The 17158-nt window shown below is 35.3% G+C and overlaps 1 protein-coding gene across 1 annotated transcript in view; it reads left to right on the top strand.

Annotated features, from left to right (window-relative positions):
- Window positions 1-10781, top strand: part of LOC121367927 (copine-8-like) — a 28362-nt gene extending 17581 nt beyond the window's left edge. The window contains exons 12-20 of the mRNA XM_041492383.1: window positions 1798-1851; window positions 2163-2224; window positions 2985-3137; window positions 4406-4478; window positions 5009-5136; window positions 5817-5919; window positions 7658-7715; window positions 8263-8336; window positions 9084-10781. Coding sequence (XP_041348317.1) covers window positions 1798-1851; window positions 2163-2224; window positions 2985-3137; window positions 4406-4478; window positions 5009-5136; window positions 5817-5919; window positions 7658-7715; window positions 8263-8336; window positions 9084-9437 — 1059 coding nt within the window. The 3' untranslated portion in view covers window positions 9438-10781. The remainder of the gene's footprint in view (window positions 1-1797; window positions 1852-2162; window positions 2225-2984; window positions 3138-4405; window positions 4479-5008; window positions 5137-5816; window positions 5920-7657; window positions 7716-8262; window positions 8337-9083) is intronic.
- The last annotated feature ends 6377 nt before the right edge of the window (window positions 10782-17158 follow it).

Raw genomic sequence — 17158 nt, forward strand, 5'->3', positions numbered from 1 at the left:
TAGTGGATTTCCTCTCTAAGACTATATATGGCTAGCTCAGGGAATTATTGAATGTTTAATGACCCCCAGCACAAAAATAGAGATTGGCTATTGGGTGTCAAACAAGGTTGAGGCTAGCTCTGGGTGAGCAAAAGGTTTTGTCAAAGAATTTATGAAACTTCAAAAATTGCAGAAAACTAACCCAGTTATTTTCTAACAAAATGTCTGTTATTACATGAAATTTTTTCACCAAATTAAAATAAACTTCCCCATCTGCTTTTAAAATTTGTAATTGGCGAATCTGGCGAGTGCCAGAGCTAACTCTGGAATATCATAATACATTGTGGGTTGGTGGCTGGAACATGGACCTTTATTATAATTTTATTTTCTGGTGTATTTATTATATATATTGTCATACCGGTATGTGTCAGTTTTGAAACCTGTCAAACATATTCTCATGTAGTGTCAATCCACAATTGACCTGACTGGCTACTGTTCTCAGCATGCATGTATTGACCCTCCTGTGCTGGGCTAGCCCTGGCGTTCGCCAAATTCGCCAGTTGCAAATTTGAAAAACAACTGGCAAATTTTATTTTAATTTGGCGAAATAAGTTTATGTAGTAATTTATATTTTAATACAAAACAACTGGGTTTTTGCTATATTTGAAGTTTAATAGATAATTTGGTGAAATAAGTTTATGTAGTAATTTATATTTTAATACAAAACAACTGGGGTTTTTGCTATATTTGAAGTTTAATAGATAATTTGGTGAAATAAGTTTATGTAGTAATTTATATTTTAATACAAAACAACTGGGTTTTTGTTATATTTGAAGTTTAATAGATAATTTGGTGAAATAAGTTTATGTAGTAATTTATATTTTAATACAAAACAACTGGGGTTTTGTTATATTTGAAGTTTAATAGATAATTTGGCGAAATAAGTTTATGTAGTAATTTATATTTTAATACAAAACAACTGGGGTTTTGCTATATTTGAAGTTTAATAGATAATTTGGTGAAATAAGTTTATGTAGTAATTTATATTTTAATACAAAACAACTGGGTTTTTGCTATATTTGAAGTTTAATAGATAATTTGGCGAAATAAGTTTATGTAGTAATTTATATTTTAATACAAAACAACTGGGTTTTTGCTATATTTGAAGTTTAATAGATAATTTGGCGAAATTTTCTGCTGACCCAGAGCTAGTCCTGCTGTGGAGCACAGGTAAGGATTTTGGACTCTATTGGATTTGGTCCAGCCAATGCACCACGACTGGTATATCAAAGGCCGTGGTATGTACCTCCCTGTATGTGGGATGGTGCATATAAAAGATCCCTTGCTGCTAATCGAAAAGAGTAGCCCATGAAGTGGTGACAGCGGGTTTCCTCTCTCAATATCTGTGTGGTCATTAACGATATGTCTGAACACATATAACCGTAAATACAATGTTTTGAGTGCGTTGTTAAATAAAACATTTCTTTCTTTCTTTCTTTCTACTGGATTTGGGAACCTCCGAAAGAAAACATCTTCCATTGTTGGTCTCTCCAGACACATCAAATCATCTGTGCATGTCCCATATGCAGTGTTCAGTTGCAACTTTTTGTTTTGTTTTAACAGCAACTTTTACAGACATACATGTACTTGATGGTTCCTCCAATGTTTCAACATAAATAATGTCAGCACTGCATGTTGCATCTTGGGAATGAATCTATTTTTAGCATATTTCTTCATTTCTGAAGAGTGCTATTGTAATTAATTTCTATTAAATATTTAATTTGACTCTTTTTCTCTTTTTTTTTTGCTTTCTTTCAGGTGATAAACCCACATAAAAAGCAAAAGAAGAAAGGTTATAAACATTCTGGGATGGTAAGTATGTGTTTTCTGTAAATAACAAAGACTAAAACATTAGAGAAACTCTTTATATATAGATAATTTCTGGAATATCAGACCATTTATAATATTTATTTTAATGGTAATTCAGTAATAATCATTTGTACTAACTTAGGAATAAATATATTTCCAGCTTCAATCTTTTTCTTTAACTCTGAATGATGCTTTTACAGTAACTTCCTTTCATTTAAAAATAAAGAATACATCTCAGAACAAATAGTGAGAGTTAGATGTTTTTATACATTGTTAGGTGTACATGTTCAGGGTTTTGTTTTCTGTTTGGCTAGGTATTGTTGATGAACTGCAGAATAGAAAAACAGCATTCATTCCTCGACTACATTAAGGGAGGGTGAGTTGTGAATGTGACTTGTATCGTTATTTATTAAAAAGTGTTTTGTTACATACCCATAGTGATAAAGGCATTTTGAAACTGCGTGATAAATTTATTTTGTATCGGAACTTTTAAATGGGGAATTCCCTTGTTCTTTTTACTGCAGTTAGCGCCTTTTATTTACTGACGTCATATATGATATACAAATGACGTCATATCGTATTTGAAACATTACACAAGGCTGCTGCTAAATATGATTCTTAATGTTCAATGAATCCATAAAAGGTGTTTTGATCATAGATTTAACAAAGTGTTATGATGTTAAATTAAAAACCGTTTTTTGTAAAACATAAAAGAAAGTATGTAATAAATACAGAACTTCACATACATTGTTTTCACTTCCTATTTATTGCACTTGTTTATTTTGTGAAAAAACATACCACTCTACTGCTATGCAGTCTCGTGGTATATATTCTTGCTCAAAATAAACTTGTGCTGTAAATAGGAAGCAGAAACAACGTATGTGAAGTTCTGTGTATTTACTGGTACTTGTTGGAGGTTTGATTCGACCTACTGTACTGCTGTTACTCAAAAAATGAAAGTTTAATAAGATATTGTTCTACTGTTACTCGAAATTGAAGGTGTGATAAGATATTACTATTTTATTCAAAATTGAAAGTTTGATAAGACAGTGTCCTGTTACTCAAAGTTGAAGGTTTGATAAGAATCCTGAATGATCATGATTTTAACAGCAGTTATATTTATTGTTTTGCTTCAGAATGCAGATGAACTTTACAGTTGCGATTGATTTCACTGCATCCAATGGCAACCCACAGACCCCGACATCTTTACACTACATAAACCCATACCAGCTGAACCAGTACGCTTCGGCACTAACAGCTGTGGGAGAAATAATACAGGATTATGACAGGTATTATATATTAATAATTAGTTGTGCTGGAATTGGGGGTGGGGGTGGAGGAGAGGGATCTGGATGGGTTCACCCAAGAGCAGGATTTTTACAGGAATATTTGGAAGGGTAGTTCTATGATTATGCATGGGTAGGTTTTTTCCTTCTTGATTATGAAAAAGCATTACCTCTTCTTTTAGCGATAGATGTTGCATACTTGGTGAAAAATGATGACTGAAGACTGTTTCACAGCTGTATGTCGCTGACTCTTTGCAAAGCCGACAGGATGTTTAAAGTACTTTTTAACTTTTCCAAAAAAACAATGTCTCTCTGCAATTTTTTTTATGCCGGAGCGGATCCAGGGGGGTCTGGACCCCCACCTTTTTGAAAACCAACCATAACCTTTAAGGGGAAATGTGATTATATTAAGTGTCCTGTTTAAAAGGAGATATCAGTCATCACATTTGGAAACACACACACACACACACACACACACACACACACACACACAAACACACCTTCAGAAATTCTGCATTCGCGCCTGTTATGGTGTGGATTTCTAATTATACAGAAATGTTTGTGGAGAGAACTGCATGTGAACACTTCAGGCCTACCACAAGGGTACATCCCACTTCTCTCGGCAGGCTGGAAATGTCAGCAGTGAGAGATCCCCAAGTCATAACTTTATGTTGGGAATGGATTTAGCTCAGTCAGTAGAGTGCTCGCTTGGGTCGTAGGATCTAACCTCCTTAGTGGACCCACTGAGTTTTATTTTTCATCCCAGCCAGTATATCAAAGGATGGGCTTGTGCTGTTCTGTTTGTGGGAATGTGGATATAAAAGATTCTTACGGAAAAGTGTTTCCTCTGAAGACTACGGTACATTGTACATGCAGTGATGGAAATAAGCAGAATTTTTTACTTGTCCACCAGACAAATACATCTAGAAGTCTACTTGTCTGCCAGTATTTCCACTTGTCCAAATATATGGTTTCATGGTTTTGATTACGCAAAATTAAACTGCATTGAACATTTTTTACTTGTCCACTGGACAACCACAGAGGTGCCTTTTGTTTGTTCGAGCAGATTTTTACTTGTCAGGACAAACAGACAAGTGCTAATTTCGAATGCTGTGTATATGTAGCCGATGATTACTTAGACAGTGTGCTCTTGTGGTGGTGTTAAACGAAACAAACTTTTAAGTCGGTTTTCTTTTCATTTCTTTATTTTCTGAAATCATGTTCACAACTGTATGTGTTGTCCATTGAGCAACAATATATATTTTTTTCAGTGACAAGCTGTTTCCTGCTCTTGGCTTTGGTGCTCGTTTGAGGGATCAAACCGTGTCCCATGAATTTGCTCTGGTAAATATTCTGTTGCTGGTGAAGTTATTCCTGTAATTCAGGAGCCTAATTCACAAAGCTCTCTTTGGCTCTGCTAGACAACAAAGCATCCTCTTTGCAAGTCTTTTTGCACTGCACTGCGAGATGGCAAATATGCAAGAGTTTAGTGAATTAGGCCCCAGTTCTATAGGCCCTGCATGTACACTGTAATTTGTGTGAAATATCTGCTTAAGATAGCGTTGGAATAGAAAGTTGTCACATACAGTGAAACCTGTCTAAACCAGATCACCTCAGAGACCTAATATTTATCTGATTTAGACAGGATCCAATGATTAGAGGGTTGCGTTTTAGAATTTAGAACATTTGGGATCTTAAAACTTGGCCGGTTTGTTCAGGGTCCAGTTTATATATTGGTTTCATTGTAGTTTTATTTGTACTATATTACAGGTTTTGGGGGAATGGTGCTGGTGACTTCTTATATCTGGGGTTTTTTGCAGTTTTTACTATGTATGTAATTTTATTAGGGCAGTAATTTTTCTTTATTTTTACAGAATTTTAACATTTCGAACCCTTACTGTCAAGGCATCCAAGGTGTCTTGCAGGCCTACTACAGTTGTCTTCAGAATGTCCAGTTGTATGGACCAACTAATTTCGCTCCGGTCATTAACCATGTTGCAAGGTGAGAGATACTGATTTGGTATTAAATGACCTTCTGTTTCATTGTTATAAAAGTCAAGATACACATGTACATGTAGGTGTTACTTTTCTGGCAATAATTATTATAATTACTGACATTATAAATAATATAGTAAAAAATATACGTCAATTTTCTTGTATCATAATTGTGATCCATAATTGTTGGCATTTTATACAGGTATGTGAGAGCTACACGTAAATGTGCTTTTCCATTTCGTCTAAAACAAACACAAATATGATGTTCAATACTGTTGACCACGCGAGGTTCATTTGCATGTTTTCACGCTTTCAAGTTTATGATGTGTTGCCTTATATTATAAGTTATAACCAGTTTAGCTTTGTTAGCATGAATGCAATTTTTGGCAGTTCCAGGAGTTGCAAGCACCAATTTTCCTTCAGGGGCCCTTGAGCAGCCCCTGGACCCCGCCTGCAGTAAGCTTTTTTGATCCAGCCCCTCTCACATCCCTGTTTATTAAAGGATAACATTTCATTTTTCAGAGACATCATTCAGAATCCAGTTGTTTGTAAAATCACAAAAACATTTTAATTATATAATTATTAATTGGAACGCAGTGAAAAAACCCAATTTGATTAGAAGCTTATTTTGATTATTTATTCTACTGGATAATTCTTCTTGAGACTCTAGTGATGTAATCGTCATAGGTTTGCTGCAGCAGTTCGAGACGGCTCACAGTATTTTGTTCTCCTCATCATCACTGACGGCATCATCACAGACATGCCGCAGACCGTGCAGGCTGTAGTTAATGTGAGTATACTGTTTACTTACCTGCATATTAGGGCCAAAATATTGGACTCGAGTAGTCGAGGATCAGACTCGACCCAGACCCGAGTACCCGATAGATGATAATGAGACTAAAAGAATAAAGTAAAATAGCATTAATTTAGCCTATGCATCTTAACCTTTAGACTACTGGATTAATATTTGACAAAAACCACGCTGAGTGGGTACGAGTTTATAATTTTTACTCACATATATTCACTTAAATAATTTATAAATACATAAAATAAAGTTCATATATGAATTGGTAAGTATTATTTTCATGGGTTTTTATAATTTTTATGATATTTTAGATCAGTTAATATTGACTAAAATTAGGCAAAAAATCTAAAAAGTCGCATTTACTTACCGTAATTTGTGGCCAGCTGTCCAGTATTTATGTCTATTATTCCCGATAACAGTGGTTTTCTGACCAGATTTTTTTTAAAGAAACGAACTACGATTCATATCCCAATATTTGCTGATTTTCATTGTTGGTAAAATGATCAAATTTATTATCAAATTAGCTGTCACGATCGGCTATCGATCCCTAAAAATTACCGCGACATGCTGCCATTATTGTCAAGTGAAAATAGTTGTCGAAAACCAAAATTACAAGTTATTTTCCAAAGAAAAAACACCAAATAAAGATACAGGAAGCTGGATTGACTTCTGTTTCCATTTATACAAGTCTTTTTGGTGAGTGTCGTGTGCAAAACGGCGGGAAATATGAATTGGGGAATGCACTGTTTACAGTGTACAGTATGTCGACTGGCGTGACATCGAGCAAAATATCTCGCCAGCAGTAGTCAGAAGGTTAATTCCAATGCTGAACGTGAATGCCAAAGCACATCATTGTATTGCATTCCACACATTCAACTTTTGTTTTCCCTCCATGTCTCATAGCTCTATAATGTAACCGGCGACAAGCGTATGGCAAAATAACATAAAACAATATAATTAAATGAGAGTTCTCTTCATTGCATGGGTACTCGAGTCCTGTGAACAGACTCGAGTCTTGCTAGACTCGGCCCGTACTCGAGTACTCATGAAGACCCTAAGTATGCATATATTGAGCATTGCTGCAATGGATCTGTGACTGGCTTAAAACAAGACAGTGCAGTCAGAATCATACATGTAGCTTGTGTTAGCATGAAATAAGAGCTACAATGTTGCTTGGGAATTTGGGATCATACTTGGGAAGGATGGAAGGAAATGTTTTATTTAACGACGCACTCAACACATTTTATTTACGATTATATGGCGTCAGACATATGGTTAAGGACCACACAGATGTAGAGAGAGGAAACCCTCTGTCGCCACTTCATGGGCTGGGCTACACTTCGAAAGAAAGGAGTCAAACAGTTTTATCATTTAGAATATTGCTGACTACTGGCAGGCTATGTGAAAGTAAGAAATTGGACTAACGTTATCAGTAGGAGAAGAGATGGTGGGTTAAAAATGAAATCAGAAAACTACTGTAATTATAGTAGTTAAATGACACAAAGATATCAGTGAATGTTAATGCTGTATGTTGTTTGCAAATCAGATTGTTTTAATGACTTGTAACTTACTGGATTAAATTATATTCATATTGACCTGAATAACCTCTGTATGTTAAGAAAACAGTTTTACTTCTCAGACTGGGGAGGGGGATATACATTATTAACCTGTAATGGTGAGGTTTATATACAGACAGATTTACAATATTTGTTTCCATTCCCAGGCTTCTACCTTGCCACTGTCTATCATCATTGTGGGTGTAGGTGATGCTGATTTTGAAGGTAAACCATTGTAATAGTGTACATTTCAATTACACAAACTAAATTAAATGCAAATTGACTTTTAAATTTTTCCAGTCTGATTGTTTTGGGGTTTTTAAAAAGTTTTTACTAAATAAAAAGTGACTTTTTAAAGTTTATATTTGAATATTCTATGACGATAACCATAGCAGATTAAGACATTTTTGGCAGACAGTTACTGTAACGACATGTATGTCAAAGATAAACTTTTGTAAATGGTGTAAACCAAAATAAATAATATGCATGTATAACAGATTATAATTTTTGTGTGTAATTGCAATTTTTTTTTATATATGAGGTCAAAATAAAGTATTGTTATGTGAAAAACAAAAACTAATTGGCATGGTGTTTATAATGAAGATTACAATAACAATGAATTGGTAAATTAGAATATTTGTTGTCTTTCCAAGTATAATGAGCCTTTACTGATGTAACTGCATAAATAGTCTCTTGTGATTTACAGCTAGCTACATGTACATGTATACCTTTGAAAATATGTTTTCTCACCTACTCCGTCTGTTTGTTTTAGCTATGAACATGCTTGATGGAGATGATGTCAGGCTATCATATAATGGGAAATACGCTGAACGTGATATAGTGCAGGTACAGGTATTGTTAATACTTCATAGATGTTAAAAAAAAAATCTGCAATCGGATATAGGGGCAGAATCAGAATTTTTCCAGGGAGGAAAAGGACACCTACAGTATTTATGAGGGAAGCAGCATTTTAAAAAGGGTGCCTTCAATATTCAAAGTCAGTCCTCAATTTTTTCCAAAAATAGAGGGCAAGACCATTTGGAACACATCCAGAATAAACAAGTGTGAATGGTTCAATGACTGTCAAATTACCAAATGTTTGACATCCAATAGCTGATGATGAATAAATCAATGTGCTCTAGTGGTGTCGTTAAACTAATTTTAACTCGTTAAACATTCCTTTCCTTTCCAGTTTCCAAGTAGGCATGGTTTTAAAACGTGCTGATGTTTTGTTATAACAAAGGACAGGACGTAGCCCAGTGGGAAACCGCTCGCTTGATGCGAGGTCCGTCTAGGATTGATCCCCCGTCAGTGGGCCTATTGGGCTATTTCTCGCTCTAGCCAGTGCACCACGACTGGTATATCAAATGCAGTGGTATGTGCTGTCCTGTCTGTGGGCTGTTGCATATAAAAGATCCCTTGCTACTAATGGAAAAATGTAGCAGGTTTCATCTCTATGACTGTCAAAATTACCATATGTTTGACATCCAATAGCCGATGATTAACAAATCAATGTGCTCTAGTGGTGTCGTTAAACAAAACAAACTACTTCTTCTTCGTTATAACGAAAGCATTCCTTTCTTTCCTTTCCAGTTTGTTCCGTTCCGTGATTTCCTGAACAGCAGCAACCAGCAGATTAGCCAGGCTCACCTGGCCAAGGAGGTTCTGGCCGAAATCCCCGACCAGGTGCTGTCCTACATGAAGAAGTTCAACATCAAACCCAGGCCGCCACTCATACCACAAGACAGCACGGTCAGTGCAGCCAGCGTAGCAGCACCGTCACAAACTCAACAAGCAGCACCTCCATATTCACAGCAAGGAGCACCTCCATATCCTCAACAAGGAGCACCTCCATATCCTCAACAAGGAGCACCTCCATATTCACAGCAAGCAGCACCTCCTTATCCTCAACAAGGAGGGCCTCCTCCACCTTACCCTGGACGTTAAGACTTGTGGGATCACGTTAAGTCTTGTGGGGATCAGTTTAAATCTTGTGAGGATCAGTTTAAGTCTTGTGGGGATCAGTTTAAGTCTTGTGGAGATCAGGTTAAGTCTTGTGAGGATCAGTTTAAGTCTTGTTGGGATACGGTTAAGTCTTGTTGGGATCAGTTTAAGTCTTGTGGGGATCAGGTTAAGTCTTGTGGGGATCAGGTTAAGTCTTGTTGGGATCATGTTAAGACTTGTGGGGATCAGTTTAAGTCTTGTTGGGATCAGGTTAAGTCTTGTGGGGATCAAGAACACCATGGAGTATCATGGTCTTCCTTGGAGCAAGGTCCATTGCTCCAGTACCTGTCAATTTTGTCCACAGAGATACAGACTGGATCAAAGTTGCTATGTATGTTCGTGGATGTGTAGGACAAGGTCCAGATATTCCTTGTTAATTTTGTTTTCTTTCCTTTTTTCCTCTCTGAAATCCATATCATTTCTTCCCAGTCTAGCAAGTCTTTTATCTTGCAGCTGGTTTGCTGTTCCCCCACAAACCAGTCCTTGTCTCTCCAACTACAGCAGGTGCTTGTGTCTTGTAGTGATATGTGGCATACATTCACTATTTCCGATTAGATTTTGCTGTGAGCTTAGTATGACCACATCAAAGTGTGTTCAGATGTTACTTCTGGTATTGTTAAGAGGTACCGGTAACCACTTACTCTACTAAGCCTTGTACATCATTTTAGTCCCATGGGCATGTATGTCACCAAGAACATGTATACATCACCAAGAACATGAATAGATCACCAAGAACATGAACACATCACCAAGAACATGAATACATCACCAAGAATGTGAATAGATCACCAAGAACATTAATACATCACCAAGAACATGAATACATCACCAAGAACGTGAATAGATCACCAAGAACGTGAATACATCACCAAGAATGTGAATACATCATCAGGAACGTGAATGCATCATCAGGAACATCATGGGTAATCATAGTCTCCTTAGGGACATGATGAATTTCTGCTTTGTCCATCATTTTAATGCTGTTATCATTAAAGGTACTTACATGTAATGAATAACTAGTCTACCCAGGGACCATAAATATCTAACCATGCCTAGTCCATCTCTGTATGTTCATCATCGTTGTGTATACCAAGAACACTTATTAATAATCATGGTCAACATGGGGTGGCAGTCACTCGGTTTAGATCTTTGTTGATCAGTTTAGTTCAAGATTATATTACAGAACAGAACAGAACAGAATTTATTTACACTCTGGCCGTTCAGCAACAGCATAGGAGGGCTACATAATATAAAGGAACATATATATATATATATATATACATGAAGAATTTGGGATTTACAATATAAATGTATATATGTACACACATTCACTTCACAATATACACATGACAAGATGGTGGTTGACAATATATGCAGTAAATAAGTTATTTTCCAGTATAAACAGTACAATCCTTAAATACTGTTAGTTTGGGTGCATTTTGAGCGTTTAAAGATATTAGTAATAACATTTATTAATTTTGATAAATTCTTTAATACACTGATTCGTTTACTGTTCATGAGTTGTTTGAATTTGAAAGTATTTGGTCGTGTATAATAATATGGATGTAGAAACTGGACCCTGAAATCATGAAAAATTTACAGACGAAAATATAATGGTATTCGTCACCAATGTCTATTTCATCACATAGGTTACATAGCCTGTCTTTCTTAGGTATGTTATTCCAGCGTCCAGTTTCAAGAGGCAAATAGTGATTAGATAATCTGAATTTCAAAATAATTGTCCACATCTTTTCAGGGATAATAGTAAAATATTTTTCTAGACTGAGGTGTTCTTTGTAATATCTGTATGTAGTGCCTTTCGATGAGAGTTCTATTTCGTTACTCCATGTTTGTAAATATTGGTCATATTGTCTATTTTTTATTTGTTGAGAGAGGACCTTAACTGATACAAAAGATTGGGAAAGCCAGACATCGCTCATTCCTAAATTATTCAGGATATTTTTTACTGTAGTGATCCAGTTATAATTGGTATTATTGCTAAGATGGTCTAATAACATTGCTCTATATAATAAGAAAGATAGTTTAGATTGTTTCCCCGATACAATTCGTGCCCAATAACAGACCATTCGTCTGTATATATATAGTTAGCTCGATAGGCATTCTCCCCAGCTCTCCATATAACATAAATAGTGGTGTCGATTTTTTTACTGGTAAAATATGTCTGAAATTTTTTATTTGGACAGTGTTTAAGATATCAGTTTTCTCATGTCCCGAAATTTCGCACCCATGTAGTAAAACTGGAAGGATCATCGAGTCAAACATTTTAAGTTTACAGTCGACTGACAGAAAATGTTCTTTGGCTTTTGCAAGTACAAAATACATTGCTTTGGTAGCTTGTTGTTTAAGTCTCATCTTTGTAATTCGGAAGTTATTTTTATTAGTAAATGTAATTCCTAGATATTTATACTCTTTAATGTTTTCTAAAGCAGTGTTTCCTATCTTGAAAATATGTCTGTAGTCTTTAGCTGTACCGTTAAAAATAATTACCTTCGTTTTAGTGATATTAATTTTAAGTTTCCATGTCTTGCAATATTCATAAAAAGTGTTTAACGTATGCTGTAGGTCACATGCAGTTGTTGCTAAGAGGGCTGTATCATCAGCATATAGCAGACAGATAAGTTGAAGACCAACGTCAGTTGGGTTTTCGGGATTATCTGGGATAGGGGAAAGCCCTTCACATCCATGATTGAATAAGTAGTCTTCTAAATCATTTAAATATAAAGAAAATAAAACAGGTGATAAATTTTCGCCTTGCCGGATACCGTTGTTGCATGGAAATAGCCCGGAGTGTTGGTTGTTTACATATATAAGTGATTTAAGGCCTTGGTACATCTGGTGTATGATTCTAAAGAATTTGCCATTTATATTATTATATACTAACTTTTGCCATAGATTAGTTCGTGAAACCATGTCGAAAGCTTTCTGAAAATCAACAAACGTGCAGTACAACTTCTTTTTTCTTTTTTTTCAAGATATCTATCAAATTATGTAAGGTGAATATGTGGTCTGTTGTGGAGTAGCCTTTACGAAAAGCAGCCTGGACTTCACTCATGATATTATTTTCTTCAATAAATATATTTAAACGGTTATTGAGTATAGATGTAAATAACTTAGAACAACAGCAAAGCAATGTGATCGGTCGGTAGTTTTCAGGCGATAGGCGGTTTCCTTTATTTTTAAAAATTGGTATGATGATACCATTGAGCCATTCCTCCGGCAAAACACCTTGCTCGATGAGTATGTTAAAAAGTTTAACGTAAACTGGCAAGAGAATTGTTGCGGTTGATTTAATGTACTCGTTAACGACTTTGTCAATACCAGCAGCTTTATCATTTTTAAGTTGTTTTATGCCTTTTAAAATTTCATCTCCACTGATTTGTCCATTAATAATACTGTCATTGTTTACTTCATTTAGTGCTTCGTCCATATTAAATTCGGGTGTATTATCCTCATTCGGTTCGCCCTTGTTTAAATTACTGAAGAAATTGAAGAATTCATTTACTGGGGGAATGTTTATGTCCGATTTGCATGGTCCCTTTAATATTTTATAGAATCCCTTGGAATCGTCTAGTCATAATGTTCTCCTTTTCTTTCAGTTTTAAATCTGTGTTGTGAGTATGCGTTAGAAATACATTTCTTATAGGACTTACTGGCATTAATTAACCTCTTTTTATTTTCTATTGTTTTGTGTTTTGAGTATAATGTTTTTGATTCATGATACTGCCTTCGCAAATATTGACATCTTACCCCAAACCAGGGTCTCTTATTAGCAGTGGACTTTTTATCACGGTTGTTAGCGCAAGCATGCACCTGACCAAATGTTGAGACTGCAGAGTCTAAAAATAGATTTTTCAGCGTGTCGGCTGCTTGGTTAACACGTGTTTGTATATCAACAGATTCATCGTCCAGTACTAAGAGGATTGTTTGAACTAAGTTATTATCGATATTATTGATATATTCCTCTCGTTTACTTGGGATCCACTTACGAATGTTACTGGACGCGACTTCATCACTTATATTCTTCCTAATATAAACATGCGTACTTGAGTAAGTATTGCATTTATATGTAAGTGCTAATGCACAATGAATATCTGAGAAAAGTGGGTCAAAATCACAGATATCGAAATCAGTTACATTTTCAAAAACATGGTAGGTACCGATTGCGTAATCGATCAGGCTTGAGTCTTTGCTGGTTACTTTCCCTATGTTTTTATCATTTCCACATCTACCGTTTAGAATATATATATTATGTACTTTACACAGCTGTACAAGTTTTGCCCCATGTCCATTAACCCTTCCCTTGTCCTGGCTTGCCCTATCTCTAGGAATATCGATATTATCCAGCTTTGATATATCATTTAGGAAATTTTCCATATCAATATTATCAATAAAGATATCATCATCAAGAGTAATATAATCAGGATAACATTTGGTTCTGGCATTGAAATCACCCAATAACAGCAAAGGTTTTCCTGATTCTACATTTTGAGAGATTTCATTTTCTATAATGTCAAAAGTGTCTTCTTTAAAATATGGTGATCCAGTAGGTGGGATATATACAACACCTACTGTTAAGAAATTACCATCACCTTTCTGAGTTTGTATGTCTGTGATACTAAACCAAGATGTATATTGAGAGGATATTTGTTCGGTGACTTTGACAATATTAGATAATTCATTTTTTACACCAATAACAATGCCGCCGGATGACCTTATACCTTTTCTATTATTGAAATAAGTTGTGTATCCTGGAATAAGTTTTAGCATACTGTCAGAGTCATCAGTTTTACTTTCAGTGAAACATAAAATGTCATATTTTGAAATAAAGAATAAGAAGTCAGGTATAATTAGTTTACTTTTTAACCCACAGACATTCAAACTTAGAATTTTTAACTTGACACAATCAGTGTTAATATCAGGGTATTCTGTCCCATCAGTAACTTGTGTATTTTCAACAGAATGTTCTGTCTTCTTGTTCTGAATACTATCTTGGGGCTGATTTTCTGTGTGACGTAAATTTCTGCAGTGAGTATTACTATTAGTATGGGGTTGCTTTACAATGAAAGGTAAATTATTTTGGTAAGTGATACTACTAGATTGGTTAGATATGATAGTTTGCTCTGCATAACCAAGATTCTGGTGAGTAGCTGTATTTACAAGATTTTGTGAGTAACTCACAGTTGAAATGCTAATTGGATTGTTAACATGGAGGTCAGAAATCACAGTCTGTTCAGAATGGTGTAAGTTAGTGTAGGCATTAATGTCTATTAACTCATTATGTGAACTATCTTTACCTATATGGTTGTAAGGAGTATCAACATGTACTCTATTTTGTGAATAACTAGGGAAGTAAGCATCAGTATGTACAACATTTGGTAAATTATTTACAAATAGGTCAGTAGCAGAACTGTTAAAAATTAAATCATTATGTGGAATGGTATCTGTCTCTATTTTGACAATCATAAGTAGTATTACTATCTGCAATCATAGTTGCATGACTATTATGGTAGCTATAGGTAATATCAGCATCAGCATGTACACTATTTTGTGAATAATTACCAGGGTAAGTGTCAATATGTACAGAATTGTTTGACTTATTCACAAGGTCACTAGCATCACAGTTAATGGTTAATTTATTATGTGAGATCATATTTGTATCTCTATTACTATATTGTGAGTAATTATAAAGATGAGTATCAACATGTACAAGATTATGTGACATATTCACAAGAAGTTCATTATTAATACTGTTATTATTAATAATTAACTCTTGAGATAACATATCTGTATTTTGACACTTGTCATGGGCAATATCAGTATCAATATTCACTATATTTTGTGAATAATTAAAGCAAGCTTCATTACATAAAGTGTATTGTGGATTACCCTCAGGTACATTATTACATCTGTGATAGGTACATGTAGTTGGTTAAGTATCAGTTCTTATAATAGGGTGTGAGTTACTAACATATATAGCGTTAGTGAGATTGTTTTGATAACTAGAATGGATAAGGTAGTTATCAGTATGTAAAGGGGTTTGAAATTTGCTCACTGATAATGTATTAGCAGTGTTGTTACTTATTGGCTCATTGTGTGTAGGTATACCTGTACCTATATCAGTGTGATGATTGGGGTAAGTATCAGTATATACATTTGGGGAGAGGTTAGTAACCAGTTCATTATCTACTGTTATATATTCATTAACATGGTCATGTACTTTGTCAACTCGGTTATATGTATGTACATAGGAATAGTGATCACCATGTTCTGGCCAGTCTGCAAGAGTTTTATCATGACCAGGTTAAGTAAAGTAAGAGTCTGTGTCTCTGATGTTATGTGAATTATGTATGGGTAAGTCACTTGTAGGATTAATAATGGGAATATCACTATGTACCATGGTCTGTGTTTTAAGAACAATTTCCATCTCCATGTGAGCATCAGTTGGTGTATGAACATTATCAAGAACTCTTTGTGATAATCATGGTCTTGACGTGGGCAATATCCATAGTAAACTTTATTCAGAATTTAAATTGGCATAATCACGTGGACATTATGATAATTATTGATACATTGTGATTAATTGCCGTCTTTACAGGAATAGTGATTCACCCAGGTTACCCATCAGTTTAGGATCTGTAGTCATGCAAATATATGAGGGACATATTTCTTTTAAACCGTTGATAAAACCACATTAACACTGGTTAGGTATGTCAAACTTCATCTTCATCTTCATCTTTGTGTTTGAAATCCAATAGCCGATGATTGATAGATAATGTGCTCTAGTGGTGTCGTTAAACAAAACAAACATTAACATATCTGTCTCTGAGAACTCTCTGCCAAAGTTAAAAAAAAAGGAGATAATTTTGTATTTCATACACTGGCATAGTCTGAATTTTATATTGTGGAGGGGCACTCGATTGTTTTTTAAGTATGTCATGAGGTGGCAGGCAAAATCAAAGGTTGTAGGGTAAGAGGTGCATTCCCTACCCACAATCCCCCCTCCCAGTGTCTTCCATCTGCTTTTAATAATAAAAGAAATAATATCATTTTTGCCTTTGTCCTGGCAAAATTGGGATTTAATACTAAATGTTTTCCTGTCTTTCACAATATTCTGATACAAGCAGAAAGTAAAGATATTGTTTTGTTTTATTTAATTACATGACACTGTATCAAAAATTTACTTTTTTATGTGTTAATTACTTAAAAGGACATTATGCATGAATTCCCTATTGGTGACTTTAGTCTGGACATGTTTATGACCTTTTGTGTTAGGACCAGCCTCGGTGGTGTCGTGGGTCTACAGGCTGGTAGGTACTGGGTTCGGATCCCAATTGAGGCATGGGATTTTTAATCCAGATACCGACTCCAAACCCTGAGTGAGTGCTCCGCAAGGCTCAGTGGGTAGGTGTAAATCACTTGCACCGACCAGTGATCCATAACTGGTTCAACAAAGGCCATGGTTTGTGCTATCCTGCCTGTGGGAAGCGCAAATAAAAGATCCTTGCTGCCTGTCATAAAAAGAGTAGCCTATGTGGCGACAGCAGGTTTCCTCTAAAAAACAGTGTCAGAATGACCATATGTTTGACGTCCAGTAGCCGATGATAAGATAAAAAATCAGTGTGCTCTAGTGGCGTCGTTAAATA

Source organism: Gigantopelta aegis, chromosome 3, assembly GCF_016097555.1.
Source record: "Gigantopelta aegis isolate Gae_Host chromosome 3, Gae_host_genome, whole genome shotgun sequence".
Taxonomy (NCBI): domain Eukaryota; kingdom Metazoa; phylum Mollusca; class Gastropoda; order Neomphalida; family Peltospiridae; genus Gigantopelta; species Gigantopelta aegis.